Raw genomic sequence first — 13,004 nt, 5'->3', positions numbered from 1 at the left:
CCACAGGTTCACCACTATAAGCAATTGATTCTGAATTGTACAAAATAGCATATTCAGCTAATTTAAATGCATGAAGTCACTTAAACACATAAACCCAGATAAAACAGACAGTTGTTCTTAGAAATGGGACATTCTAGTCACTTGTTGTTGGGTTGAATGGAATGAAACAGCACACACAGACAGCAGGTCTTGCTGTGTGGTTAAATAGCGGATCACCTGGTATGGTTTTAATTCTTCTCTGCAGGGATGAGAACTTCTTGATGTCTGCCAGGAACTTAAACAAGTCCTCATCACTCAGACGGTCCCCCTCCTTAAACAAAGCAGGGTCCAGTTTAGTCAAATGAACATGTCTTTGCGTACAATATACACTGATATAATGTCTCTGAACACCTCAGAATTAAACATTGGGAATTTGTAGTGTTGCACAGCAGACTTCTTTCCTCTATTCCATCAACTTCATAGGAAGGTGACATATTGAGCAGTGCAACTAACTGTTGTTATGAGATCAACTCTCCACAGTTGCTAGTAGGAAGGAAAAATGCACCCTTGTTGGAGAATGTATGGTATGTCTATATGATACCTGGCCTGGTCTTATCAGGTGTCTGCTCTGTGGATTATGTGTGGAATGAAAGAATGCCTTGTCTCGAGGTGATACCCACAAGGTTAAGCATTCTCTAAGACATTCTCTGTCTAAGACATTCTCTGTCTAAGAGATTCTCTGTCTAAGAGATTCTCTGTCTAAGAGATTCTCTGTCTAAGAGATTCTCTGTCTAAGAGATTCTCTGTCTAAGAGATTCTCTGTCTAAGAGATTCTCTGTCTAAGAGATTCTCTGTCTAAGAGATTCTCTGAGCTTAGTGATTCTCTGAGCTTAGTGATGCTTATGTCGCTGGATCAATGTTTTTATTGTAGAGTGTGTTGTTTTCTCTAGTGCATGTGGTCAGACCTGCTTGCAGAAGGTGCTGATGGTGATGGTAGCAGGTTTGAAGGCAGACATGTTACACTGGTCTTCCATGGTACCGAACCTCTCTGAGTTCCTCCTGGGCAACTGACCTCTCTTTTCCAGACTGCTGGATTTACCTGGATAGGGGAGGAGAGGTCAGTCAAGTCAGGTACAGAAAAGTAAAGTAAGATTAAACAAGCCTTGGGCGCCAGAGTTAACCAGCTTATCACGCACGCACGCACACACAAACACACACACCGTTGAGGCTGTCAGAGTCGGTGGTGTCTCGGTCCAGTGTGGCGGTGCTGATGACGTTCATGATGTTGACTGTAGCCCAGGCAAAGGGCATGCGGTAGCGACCAAGTCTCTGACAGAACATCTCAGACTGATTACGCAGCTTTTCCAGCTTCTCCTTGTTCTGACCCAGGGAACCACACAGAACCACAATTAGAACCTATAGCTCTGTGTGTGTGTGTGTGTGTGTGTGTGTGTGTGTGTGTGTGTGTGTGTGTGTGTGTGTGTGTGTGTGTGTGTGTGTGTGTGTGTGTGTGTGTGTGTGTGTGTGTGTGTGTGTGTGTGTGTGTGTGTGTGATCATGGCACTCTACCTTTGCTGAGTCCGTCTCCTTCATGACCATGTATGGTTCCGCACAGTCACTGATCTCTCCCTGCTGCAGCACCTTCTCTATCTGAAACACAGCCAGGACAGAGGTACATCACTCTGAAACACAGCCAGGACACAGAGGTACATCCCTCTGAAACACAGCCAGGACACAGAGGTACATCACTCTGAAACACAGCCAGGACACAGAGGTACATCACTCTGAAACACAGCCAGGACACAGAGGTACATCACTCTGAAACACAGCCAGGACACAGAGGTACATCACTCTGAAACACAGCCAGGACACAGAGGTACATCACTCTGAAACACAGCCAGGACACAGAGGTACATCACTCTGAAACACAGCCAGGACACAGAGGTACATCACTCTGTAACACAGCCAGGACACAGAGGTACATCACTCTGAAACACAGCACAGGACATCAGAACACAGGGACACATCATCTCTGAAACACAGCCAGGACACAGAGGTACATCACTCTGAAACACAGCCAGGACACAGAGGTGTCCAAGCTAATACTGTACACAGGGATCTATGGAGAGTTGCCTACTGTATGCGTTACCCACAGATTGATAGGGGCACCATAGGTAATATGTGTGAGGAGGTAGACAGGTCAGGGCTGTGGGTTCAATTCCAGCTGGGGCCAACCCATATGAAAATGTATGCAGGTAGTACACTACTGTTAAGTCACTTTGGATAAAAGCTTCTATTAAAATGGCATATATTTAGTTCTATAGTGTTCACCATATTGACCAGCAACTGTAGATACATACTGTAGGTGCCGTACAGACGTGTGTATTACCTGAACAAGCAAGTACTGCAGATAGATGCAGGTAGGTGAGATGGGTATCTTACCTTGATGACCAGGTAGATGTCTGGGGAGGGGTATGTGATGGAGAAGATGGCTGCTCGGGAGAGGGTGGAGTGGTCCGTCTGTGGCGTGTGGGGTCTCAGGAACCCTTTAAACTGGTCTGAGTTCAGATCACAGTAGAAGTTCTCGGATATCTGAGGAAGTCAAACAGAGAGGGTCAGCGTTAGAGTTCACCTTAGCGGTGGATTACATGAGTGTCCATTCATCTCATGGTAGATAATATGGCTGGAGAGGCACCAAACCGGAAATAGTGGAGAGCCTACCTGAACTTGTCCAACAAGAAACGCTCATTTACAATTTCCGTTGCAAGCACAATGGTGTGCCCTAATGAACTAATTCCCGTATAGGAATTATTATAGGGACACAGGCCTTTTTCCAGCTGGTTTGTGTCCGACAGGCTTCTGACCCATGTTATATAAGAGACTGGTCACCATACAGAGTGCTGTTGAACCCATTCCCTCACCCAGCTGAGAGCTCTACTCTAAATCACCATCACACAGACAGTACACTGGCCCTACTGTAATACCACGCAGACCGTAGACTGTCCCTACTGTAATACCACAAAGACCGTAGTCTGTCCCTACTGTAATACCACACAGACAGTAGTCTGTCCCTACTGTAATACCACACAGACAGTAGTGTGTCCCTACTGTAATACCACACAGACAGTAGTGTGTCCCTACTGTAATACCACACAGACAGTAGTCTGTCCCTACTGTAATACCACACAGACCGTAGTCTGTCCCTACTGTAATACCACACAGACAGTAGTCTGTCCCTACTGTAATACCACGCAGACAGTAGTGTGTCCCTACTGTAATACCACAAAGACCATAGTCTGTCCCTACTGTAATACCACGCAGACAGTAGTGTGTCCCTACTGTAATACCACAAAGACCGTAGTCTGTCCCTACTGTAATACCACACAGAGAGTAGTCTGTCCCTACTGTAATACCACACAGACCGTAGTCTGTCCCTACTGTAATACCACGCAGACCGTAGTCTGTCCCTACTGTAATACCACACAGGCAGTAGTCTGTCCCTACTGTAATACCACACAGACCGTAGTCTGTCCCTACTGTAATACCACACAGACCGTAGTCTGTCCCTACTGTAATACCACACAGACGTTACTCTGTCCCTACTAGAATACCACACAGACAGTACTCTGGCTCTATTTCTGTGGTATTCTGGATACAAAGTTATGAAACACTTTTCTGTAAGTGTATGAATGCATAAGAAATTATTCATCTCGGCAGTGTCATTATTGACTGTTTGTGTAACTCTTTACCTGTACTCATCATCATACATCATACAGCATACAGCCTGTCATAGATGTGACATGCTAACTGTCCCAGGCAGAGATCTCACTCTCTCTGAAAATATGAGAGAGATGTCCATTTCTTACTAGAGGTCGACCGATTAATCGGAATTGCCGACTAATTTAGGGCCGATTTCAAGTTTTCATAACAAACGGAAATCGGTATTTTTATTTTTCCAACTTTATTTTTTTATTATTATTTTGACCCCCTTTTTCGTGGTATCCAAAGTAATTACTATCTTGTCTAATCGCTACAACTCCCGTACGGGCTTGGGAGAGACGAAGGTTGAAAGCCATGTGTCCTCGAAACACAACCCAACCAAGCCACACTGCTTCTTAACACAGCGTGCATCCAACCCAGAAGCCAGCCGCACCAATGTGTCGGAGGAAACACCATTCACCTGGCCGCCACAGGAGTCGCTGGTGCGCGATGAGACAAGGATTTCCCTACCGGCCAAGCCCTCCCTAACCCGGACGACGCTAGGCCAATTGTGCGCCACCCCACGGACCTCCGGGTGCGGCCGGTAGTGCGACAGAGCCTGGGCGCGAACCCAGAGTTTCTGGTGGCACAGCTAGCACTGCAGTGCCCTAGACCACTGCGCCACCCGGGAGGCCTACATTCATATTTTCAATGACGGCCAGGAACGGTGGGTTAACTACCTTGTTCAGGGGCAGAACGACAGATTTTACCTTGTCAGCTTAGGGATTCAATCTTGCAACCTTACGGTTAACTAGTCCAACGCTCTAACCACGTGCCTCAGGAGGAGCCTGCCTGTTACGCGAATGCAGTAAGATGCCAAGGTAAGTTGCTAGCTAGCATTAAACTTATCTTAGAAAAACAATCAATCAATCATAAATCACATAACTACACATGGTTGATGATATTACTAGTTTATCTAGCGTGTCCTGCGTTGCATATAAATCAATGCTGTGCGTAATCCACAAAAGGACTGTCGTTGCTCCAACGTGTACCTAACCATAAACATCAATGCCTTTCTTAAAATCAATACACAGAAGTATATTTTTAAACCTGCATATTTAGCTAAAAGAAAGGTTAGCAGGCAATATTAACCAGGTGAAATTGTGTCACCTCTCTTGCATGCAGAGTCAGGGTATATGCAACAGTTTGGGCCGCCTGGCTCATTACGAACTAATTTGCCAGAATTGTACGTAATTGTTGTGCAATGTAACAGCAATATTTAGACTTAGGGATGCCATCCATTAAATAAAATACGGAATGGTTCCGTATTTCACTGAAAGAATATTGATAGTTTCCGGATTCACCATATTAATGACCAAAGGCTCGTATTTCTGTGTGTTATTATGTTATAATTAAGTCTATGATTTGATAGAGCAGTCTGACTGAGCGATGGTAGGCACCAGCAGGCTCGTAAGCATTCTTTCAAACAGCACTTTTGTGCGTTTTGCCAGCAGCTCTTCCCTGTGCTTCAAGCATTGTGCTGTTCATGACTTCAAGCCTATCAACTCCCGAGATTAGGCTGGTGTAACCGATGTGAAATGGCTAGCTAGTTAGCGGAGTGAGCGCTAATAGCATTTCAATCGGTACTCGCCCTGAGACTTGAGTAGTTGTTCCCCTTGCTCTGCATGGGTAACGCTGTCTTCGAGGGTGGCTGTTGTCGATGTGTTCCTGGTTTGAGCCCAGGTAGGGGCGAGGAGAGGGACAGAAGCTATACTGTTACACTGGCAATACTAAAGTGCCTATAAGAACATCCAATAGTCAAAGGTATAAGAAATACAAATCGTATAGAGAGAAATAGTCCTATAATTCCTATAATAACTACAACCTAAAACTTCTTACCTGGGAATATTGTTAAAAGGAACATGTTCTCATGTTCTGAGCAAGGAACTTAAACTGTCGCTTTCTTACATGGCACATATTGCTACGTAAGTTTAACGTTCTGAACATTCGATAAGTGTAGTCCACTTGTCATTCCAATCTCCTTTGCATTAGCGTAGCCTCTTCTGTAGCCTGTCAACTATGTGTCTATCTATCCCTGTTCTCTCCTCTCTGCACAGACCATACAAACGCTCCACACCGGGTGGCCGCGGCCACCCTACTCTGGTGGTCCCAGCGCGCACGACCCACGTGGAGTTCCAGGTCTCCGGTAAGCCTCTGGAACTGCCGATCTGCGGCCAACAAGGCAGAGTTCATCTCAGCCTATGCCTCCTCCAGTCCCTCGACTTCTTGGCACTGACGGAAACATGGATCACCACAGACAACACTGCTACTCCTACTGCTCTCTCTGTCCGCCCACGTGTTCTCGCACACACCGAGAGCTTCTGGTCAGCTATTGTGGTGGCACACGGGATCCTCATCTCTCCCAAGTGGTCATTCTTTCTTTCTCCCCTTACCCATCTGTCTATCGCCTCCTTTGAATTCCATGCTGTCACAGTTACCAGCCCTTTCAAGTTAACATCCTTATCATTTATCGCCCTCCAGGTTCCCTCGGAGAGTTCATCAATGAGCTTGATGCCTTGATAAGCTCCTTTCCTGAGGACGGCTCACCTCTCACAGTCCTGGGCGACTTTAACCTCCCCACGTCTACCTTTGACTCATTCCTCTCTGCCTCCTTCTTTCCACTCCTCTCCTCTTTGACCTCACCCTCTCACCTTCCCCCCTACTCACAAGGCAGGCAATACGCTCTGTCCTCATCTTTACTAGATGCTGTTCTTCCACTAACCTCATTGCAACTCCCTCCAAGTCTCCGACCACTACCTTGTATCCTTTTCCCTCTCGCTCTCATCCAACACTTCCCACACTGCCCCTACTCGGATGGTATCTGTCCCTACTGTCCCAACCTTCGCTCTCTCTCCCCCGCTACTCTCTCCTCTTCCATCCTATCATCTCTTCCCTCTGCTCATACCTTCTCCAACCTATCTCCTGATTCTGCCTCCTCAACCCTCCTCTCTTCCCTTTCTGCATCCTTTGACTCTCTATGTCCCCTATCCTCCAGGCCGGCTCGGTCCTCCTCCCGCAGACCGTGGCTCGACCTCATTGCGAGCTCACAGAACAGTGCTCCAGGCAGCCGAGCGGAAATGGAGGAAAACTCGCCTCCCTACGGACCTGGCATCCTTTCACTCCCTCCTCTCTACATTTTCCTCCTCTGTCTCTGCTGCTAAAGCCACTTTCTTCCACTCTAAATTCCAAGCATCTGCCTCTAACCCTAGGAAGCTCTTTGCCACCTTCTCCTCCCTCCTGAATCCTCCTCCCCCTCCCCCCTCCTCCCTCTCTGCAGATGACTTCGTCAACCATTTTGAAAAGAAGGACCGACATCCGATCCTTGTTTGCTAAGTCAAACGAGACCGCTGGTTCTGCTCACACTGCCCTACCCTGTGCTCTGACCTAGTCTCTCCCTACTCTCTCCAGATGAAATCTCGTCCCTTGTAACGGCCGGCCGCCCAACAACCTGCCCGCTACCCTATCCCCTCCTCTCTTCTCCAGACCATTTCCGGAGACCTTGTCCCTCCCTCACCTCGCTCATCAACTCATCCCTGACCGCTAGTGCTGTCCCTTCCGTCTTCAAGAGAGCGAGTCTGCACCCCTTCTGAAAAAACCTACACTCGATCCCTCCGATGTCAACAACTACAGACCAGTATCCCTTCTTTCTTTTCTCTCCAAAACTCTTGAACGTGCTTTTCTTGGTATGAGCTCTCCCGCTATCTCTCTCAGAATGACCTTCTTGATCCAAATCAGTCAGGTTTCAAGACTAGTCATTCAACTGAGACTGCTCTTCTCTGTATCACGGAGGCGCTCCGCACTGCCCAAAGCAACTCTCTCTCTCTGCTCTCATCCTTCTAGACCTATCGGCTGCCTTCGACACTGTGAACCATCAGATCCTCCTCTCCACCCTCTCCGAGTTGGGCATCTCCGGTGCGGCCCACGCTTGGATTGCGTCCTACCTGACAGGTCGCTCCTACCAGGTGGCGTGGCGTTAAGAACACTTCTCCTTTTTACGCGCTTCACCACTGGTGTCCCCCAGGGCTCTGTTCTAGGCCCTCTCCTATTCTCGCTATACACCAAGTCACTTGGCTCTGTCATAACCTCACATGGTCTCTCCTATCATTGCTATGCAGACGACACACAATTAATCTTCTCCTTTCCCCCTTCTGATGACCAGGTGGCGGATCGCATCTCTGCATGTCTGGCAGACATATCAGTGTGGATGGCGGATCACCACCTCAAGCTGAACCTCGGCAAGACGGAGCTGTTCTTCCTCCCGGGGAAGGACTGCCCGTTCCATGATCTCGCCATCACGGTTGACAACTCCATTGTTTCCTCCTCCCAGAGCGCTAAGAACCTTGGCGTGATCCTGGACAACACCCTGACGTTCTCAACTAACATCAAGGCGGTGGCCCGTTCCTGTAGGTTCATGCTCTACAACATCCGCAGAGTACGCCCTGCCTCACACAGGAACGCGGCGCAGGTCCTAATCCAGGCACTTGTCATCTCCCGTCTGGATTACTGTTAAAATTAGCTGTTGGCTGGGCTCCCTGCCTGTGCCATTAAAAATACAACTCATCCAGAACGCCGCAGCCCGTCTGGTGTTCAACCTTCCCAAGTTCTCTCACGTCACCCCGCTCCTCCGCTCTCTCCACTGGCTTCCAGTTGAAGCTCGCATCCGCTACAAGACCATGGTGCTTGCCTACGGAGCTGTGAGGGGAACGGCACCGCAGTACCTCCAGGCTCTGATCAGGCCCTACACCCAAACAAGGGCACTGCGTTCATCCACCTCTGGCCTGCTCGCCTCCCTACCACTGAGGAAGTACAGTTCCCGCTCAGCCCAGTCAAAACTGTTCGCTGCTCTGGCCCCCCAATGGTGGAACAAACTCCCTCACGACGCCAGGACAGCGGAGTCAATCACCACCTTCCGGAGACACCTGAAACCCCACCTCTTCAAGGAATACCTAGGATAGGATAAAGCAATCCTTCTCACCCCCCTTAAATGATTTAGATGCACTATTGTAAAGTGGCTGTTCCACTGACGTCAGAAGGTGAATTCACCAATTTGTAAGTCGCTCTGGATAAGAGCGTCTGCTAAATGACTTAAATGTAAATGTAAATGTAAATTGCACTTTTAGTTTCTTCTCCAACACTTTGTTTTTGCATTATTTAAACCATATTGAACATGTTTCCTTATTTATTTGAGGCTAAATTGATTTTATTGATGTACTATATTAAGTTAAAATTAGTGTTCATTCAGTATTGTAGTAATTGTCATAATTACAAATAAAAATAAACACACACACACACACACATATATATATTTTTTATTATTATTATTATTATTATTTATTTTTTTATTAAATCGGCCGATTAATCGTTGTCGGCTTTTTTTGGTACTCGGTATCGGCGTTGAAAAATCATAATCGGTCGACCTCTATTTCTTACATTTCCTCAAGTCCTCTCTTACCACTTACCTCCTCATCGTTTTAGAGGATCAAATGTTAAGGGGATGGACATAGGATCTTTTCGTCCCATACACTTTGAGAAGGAGGCAAGGAGAGAGGGTGTAACGAATCGGGGAAAGACAAATTGAGAAAGAGTCTCTGTTTCTACGGCTCCTCACTTGTGACTGTGTCCTGAGAAGAGGATGACCCTACGGTGACCCTGTACGCTGTGAGTGTCATGTTAGGTCCCATTACAAACCCATTTACAACCTCTTCATTCCACATGTCCCATTATGAGTCCTCTACAACAGTCTTTAACACTTCATAGCAGGACTGATGCTGCTAGCACACAACATAACACAGCATGGATTTCTTCCTCTGTCTCTCTCAAGTTTAATCTGAAGCAGACAGAAGAGTGTGACAGTTCACACACACACGGGATAACGCTTCAAATTTCAACAGTTAATGTGGTCTACATTGTGACGGCATTGCAGTGTATTAACTTTAAAAGCCAAGAGTTCCACAGGACTTCATATTAATTGTGATGAAACACAGCTGATGATTGCTGGCTGTGTTCTAAACATCTGGCATAAACCTCCCAATCCCCTGGACATGACCATGATCATGACCATGATCAGTATGATCATATTCTACTGTAGGCCTACAATACACACACCATGGTTGGCCTAATAAATCACAACCATCTTCGCTGTAATAATCTTTTATACACCCGTTATTAGTGTGTACTGTAACCATCTGTCAGTCGGTCAGGGCAGGACAGGATTAGAGAAATGTTGTCAGCGAACTATATCAACATCTGCTGCATATTTCCCAGATGTGAAACCAAAACCGCATTTCATTGCAGAGAAACAGTAGAGATGGTGAAAGAGAGAAATAGAGAGACAGACAGACAGGGAGGGACAGACAGAGCAGAGAGAGAGAGAGCGAGACAGAGCGAGAGAGAGCGAGAGAGAGAGAGCGAGAGAGAGCGAGAGAGAGCGAGACAGAGAGAGAGAGAGCGAGACAGAGAGAGAGAGAGCGAGCGAGACAGAGAGAGAGAGAGCGAGCGAGACAGAGAGAGAGAGAGCGAGACAGACAGAGAGAGAGAGGCGAGACAGAGAGAGAGAGAGCGAGACAGAGCGAGAGAGAGCGAGACAGAGAGAGACAGAGACAGAGAGAGAGAGACAGAGAGAGACGAGGCAGAGAGAGAGAGAGAGCGAGAGAGCGAGGCAGAGAGCGAGAGAGAGAGCGAGGCAGAGAGAGAGAGAGAGCGAGAGAGAGCGAGAGGCAGAGAGAGCGAGAGAGAGCGAGAGAGGCGAGAGAGAGAGAGACGAGGCGAGACAGAGAGAGAGACAGAGAGAGAGACGAGAGAGAGAGAGAGCGAGACAGAGAGAGAGAGAGAGAGACGAGACAGAGAGAGAGAGAGAGCGAGACAGACAGAGAGAGAGAGAGACAGAGAGAGAGAGCGAGACAGAGAGAGAGAGCGAGACAGAGAGAGACAGAGCGAGACGAGACGAGACAGAGAGAGAAGCGAGACAGAGAGAGAGAGAGAGAGAGCGAGGCAGAGAGAGAGAGAGCGAGGCAGAGAGAGAGCGCGAGCCGAGACAGGCAGAGAGCGAGACAGAGAGAGAGAGCGAGACAGAGAGAGAGAGCGAGACAGAGAGAGAGAGCGAGACAGAGAGAGAGAGCGAGCGAGAGAGAGAGCGAGACAGAGAGAGAGAGCGAGAGAGAGAGAGCGAGACAGAGAGGCAGAGAGCGAGAGAGAGAGAGGCAGAGGCGAGACAGAGAGAGAGCAGAGCGAGCGAGGCAGAGAGAGAGAGAGAGAGACAGAGAGAGAGAGCGAGGCAGAGAGAGAGCGAGGCAGAGAGAAAGACCGAGACAGAGAGCGAGACAGAGACAGAGAGCGAGAGAGCGAGACAGAGAGAGACGAGAGAGAGAAAGACGGGCAACACAGTGAAGAACACGCACCATTGTAAATACAACCCATATCTATGCTTATTTATTTTATCTTGTGTCCTTTATCATTTGTACATTGTAAAAACACTGTATATATATATATATAATATGACATTTGTAATGTCTTTATTGTTTTGAAACTTCTGTATGTGTGTTGTCTACTGTTAATTTGTATTGTTTATTTCACTCTATATATTATCTACCTTACTTGCTTTGGCAATGTTAACACATGTTGCCCATGCCAATAAAGCCCCTTGAATTGAATTGAATTGAGAGAGCGAGACAGAGAGAGCAAGACAGAGAGAGTGAGACAGAGAGAGCGAGACAGAGAGAGCGAGACAGAGAAAGGGCAACCAGAAGAACACGTGTAATTCAACCATATTTGTTAATTTTATCTTGTCGCATTGTAAAAAGACTGGATATATATATATATATAATATGACATTTGTAATGTCTTTATTGTCTGTATGTGTGATGTCTAAATTTGACTTAAATTATAAATGTAAATGAGACAGAGAGAGCGAGACAGAGAGAGCGAGACAGACAGAGAGAGCGAGACAGAGAGAGCGTGAAAGAACCCGTCACCAAACCCCTCTGTTCCAGATTGAGTCATGTCAAGTGTAATTAGTTCAACAAACTGTCACAGTCATCCTGTCATCCTGTTCCATAACTGGGGGATGTTTCATGGGCCTCCAACATGGTGCCTTTTTCAGGCCCACCTGCATCCTCCTCTAATGAATTCAATTAAGAGGATGTTGTGTTAACCTCCACAATAACATTGTGCCTTATGGATATTATGGAGAAGAGCATCATCTGGTTCCCTCGCCATGCAGGAGATGCAGTATATAATAAAGGGAAAGGCAGCACAAAAAGACTAGCACTTTGAGACTGCCCAGGATGCAGTGTGGCCAGACCACCAAAAGGTCAGCGGCTCAAATCCAAACGTGGTGCCCTTCAACCTTAAAACGCTAAATCCAATCCATAAACCACCCGGCTGTGCAAGTCCATAACACACATGCTACTCGTTTTTGCTAACAGAACTGTGTTTGGATAGGAGAGTACAGTGTGAATCAGATGGGTTGGTTGTATGAACACGGCTATGCTTGGTCTACTGGAGAAGCCCCTCTGTCCCAGGGCTTCCGGACGTTCTGTCTACTGTGGCTAAAGTCTGCAGATATCCCCCTGATCCATCACTTCACTGACCAGCAACACAAATCCGACACACTGGGATCACCTGAAAGATAAAGCACGCCTTGCCGACGAACTGATTAGAACATTTCCTGACTACCGTACATGTTGAATTGCAACTGTTCGCCGACAACCAGCGCGTGATCTACTGCGCACGGACGACGTTCGCTATGGTGCGTCTTGTCCTTAATAGGCATTAACCTCAACAACTTCAAGCTTCAACAACATGCGATTCTTCATGACCTTATAACACACAGTGGGCCGAAGAACACAGCACTGTAGCAGCCCTTCAGAAGGAAACCTCTACTGTACCTTTTTCTTCTCTCGCAGGTCGTACAGAGCCAGGGTAGCAAATAGTGGTTCAATGTCAATCTCAAACCTATGGAGGACAGGGGAGAAAATGTATCAGCCTGTCATTTCACAGCAGTGTGTCGACCAGCCAGCAAACATTGTCAATAAGCCTGACGTATAATTACATTTTATCTATTCTAGAAAGTTCTGCATTGTTGATTGAGAAAGCACATAAGCATTTTGCTGCAATTGTGTATGTGGCGAATAGATTTCATTTGATTCTATTGATCAACTCAGGATACTCCACAGAAACATGGATTGTGGGTGCATGTACTCTCATAGCATTGAGACTTGGAACTGAGCCAATTGAGTGATAAGCCCAACTGTAAGTTGGGACAAGCAG

General features: G+C 47.1%; 1 protein-coding gene across 4 annotated transcripts in view; it reads right to left on the bottom strand.

The window, feature by feature from the left end:
* LOC135513864 (dedicator of cytokinesis protein 8-like) overlaps window positions 1–13,004 on the bottom strand; it is a 137,392-nt gene that overhangs the window by 63,198 nt on the left and 61,190 nt on the right. For all 4 annotated transcript variants that reach the window (XM_064936837.1, XM_064936838.1, XM_064936841.1 and 1 more), the window contains 6 exons: window positions 12,623–12,689; window positions 2,421–2,570; window positions 1,548–1,628; window positions 1,200–1,359; window positions 945–1,078; window positions 217–310 (listed from right to left, as the gene is read on the bottom strand). In XM_064936837.1, the coding sequence (XP_064792909.1) occupies window positions 217–310; window positions 945–1,078; window positions 1,200–1,359; window positions 1,548–1,628; window positions 2,421–2,570; window positions 12,623–12,689 (686 nt within the window). The remainder of the gene's footprint in view (window positions 1–216; window positions 311–944; window positions 1,079–1,199; window positions 1,360–1,547; window positions 1,629–2,420; window positions 2,571–12,622; window positions 12,690–13,004) is intronic.

This window comes from Oncorhynchus masou, chromosome 25, assembly GCF_036934945.1.
Source record: "Oncorhynchus masou masou isolate Uvic2021 chromosome 25, UVic_Omas_1.1, whole genome shotgun sequence".
NCBI lineage: Eukaryota > Metazoa > Chordata > Actinopteri > Salmoniformes > Salmonidae > Oncorhynchus > Oncorhynchus masou.
Note: the sequence above shows the minus strand (reverse complement) of the source record. Positions and strands in the feature narration are given on the sequence as shown.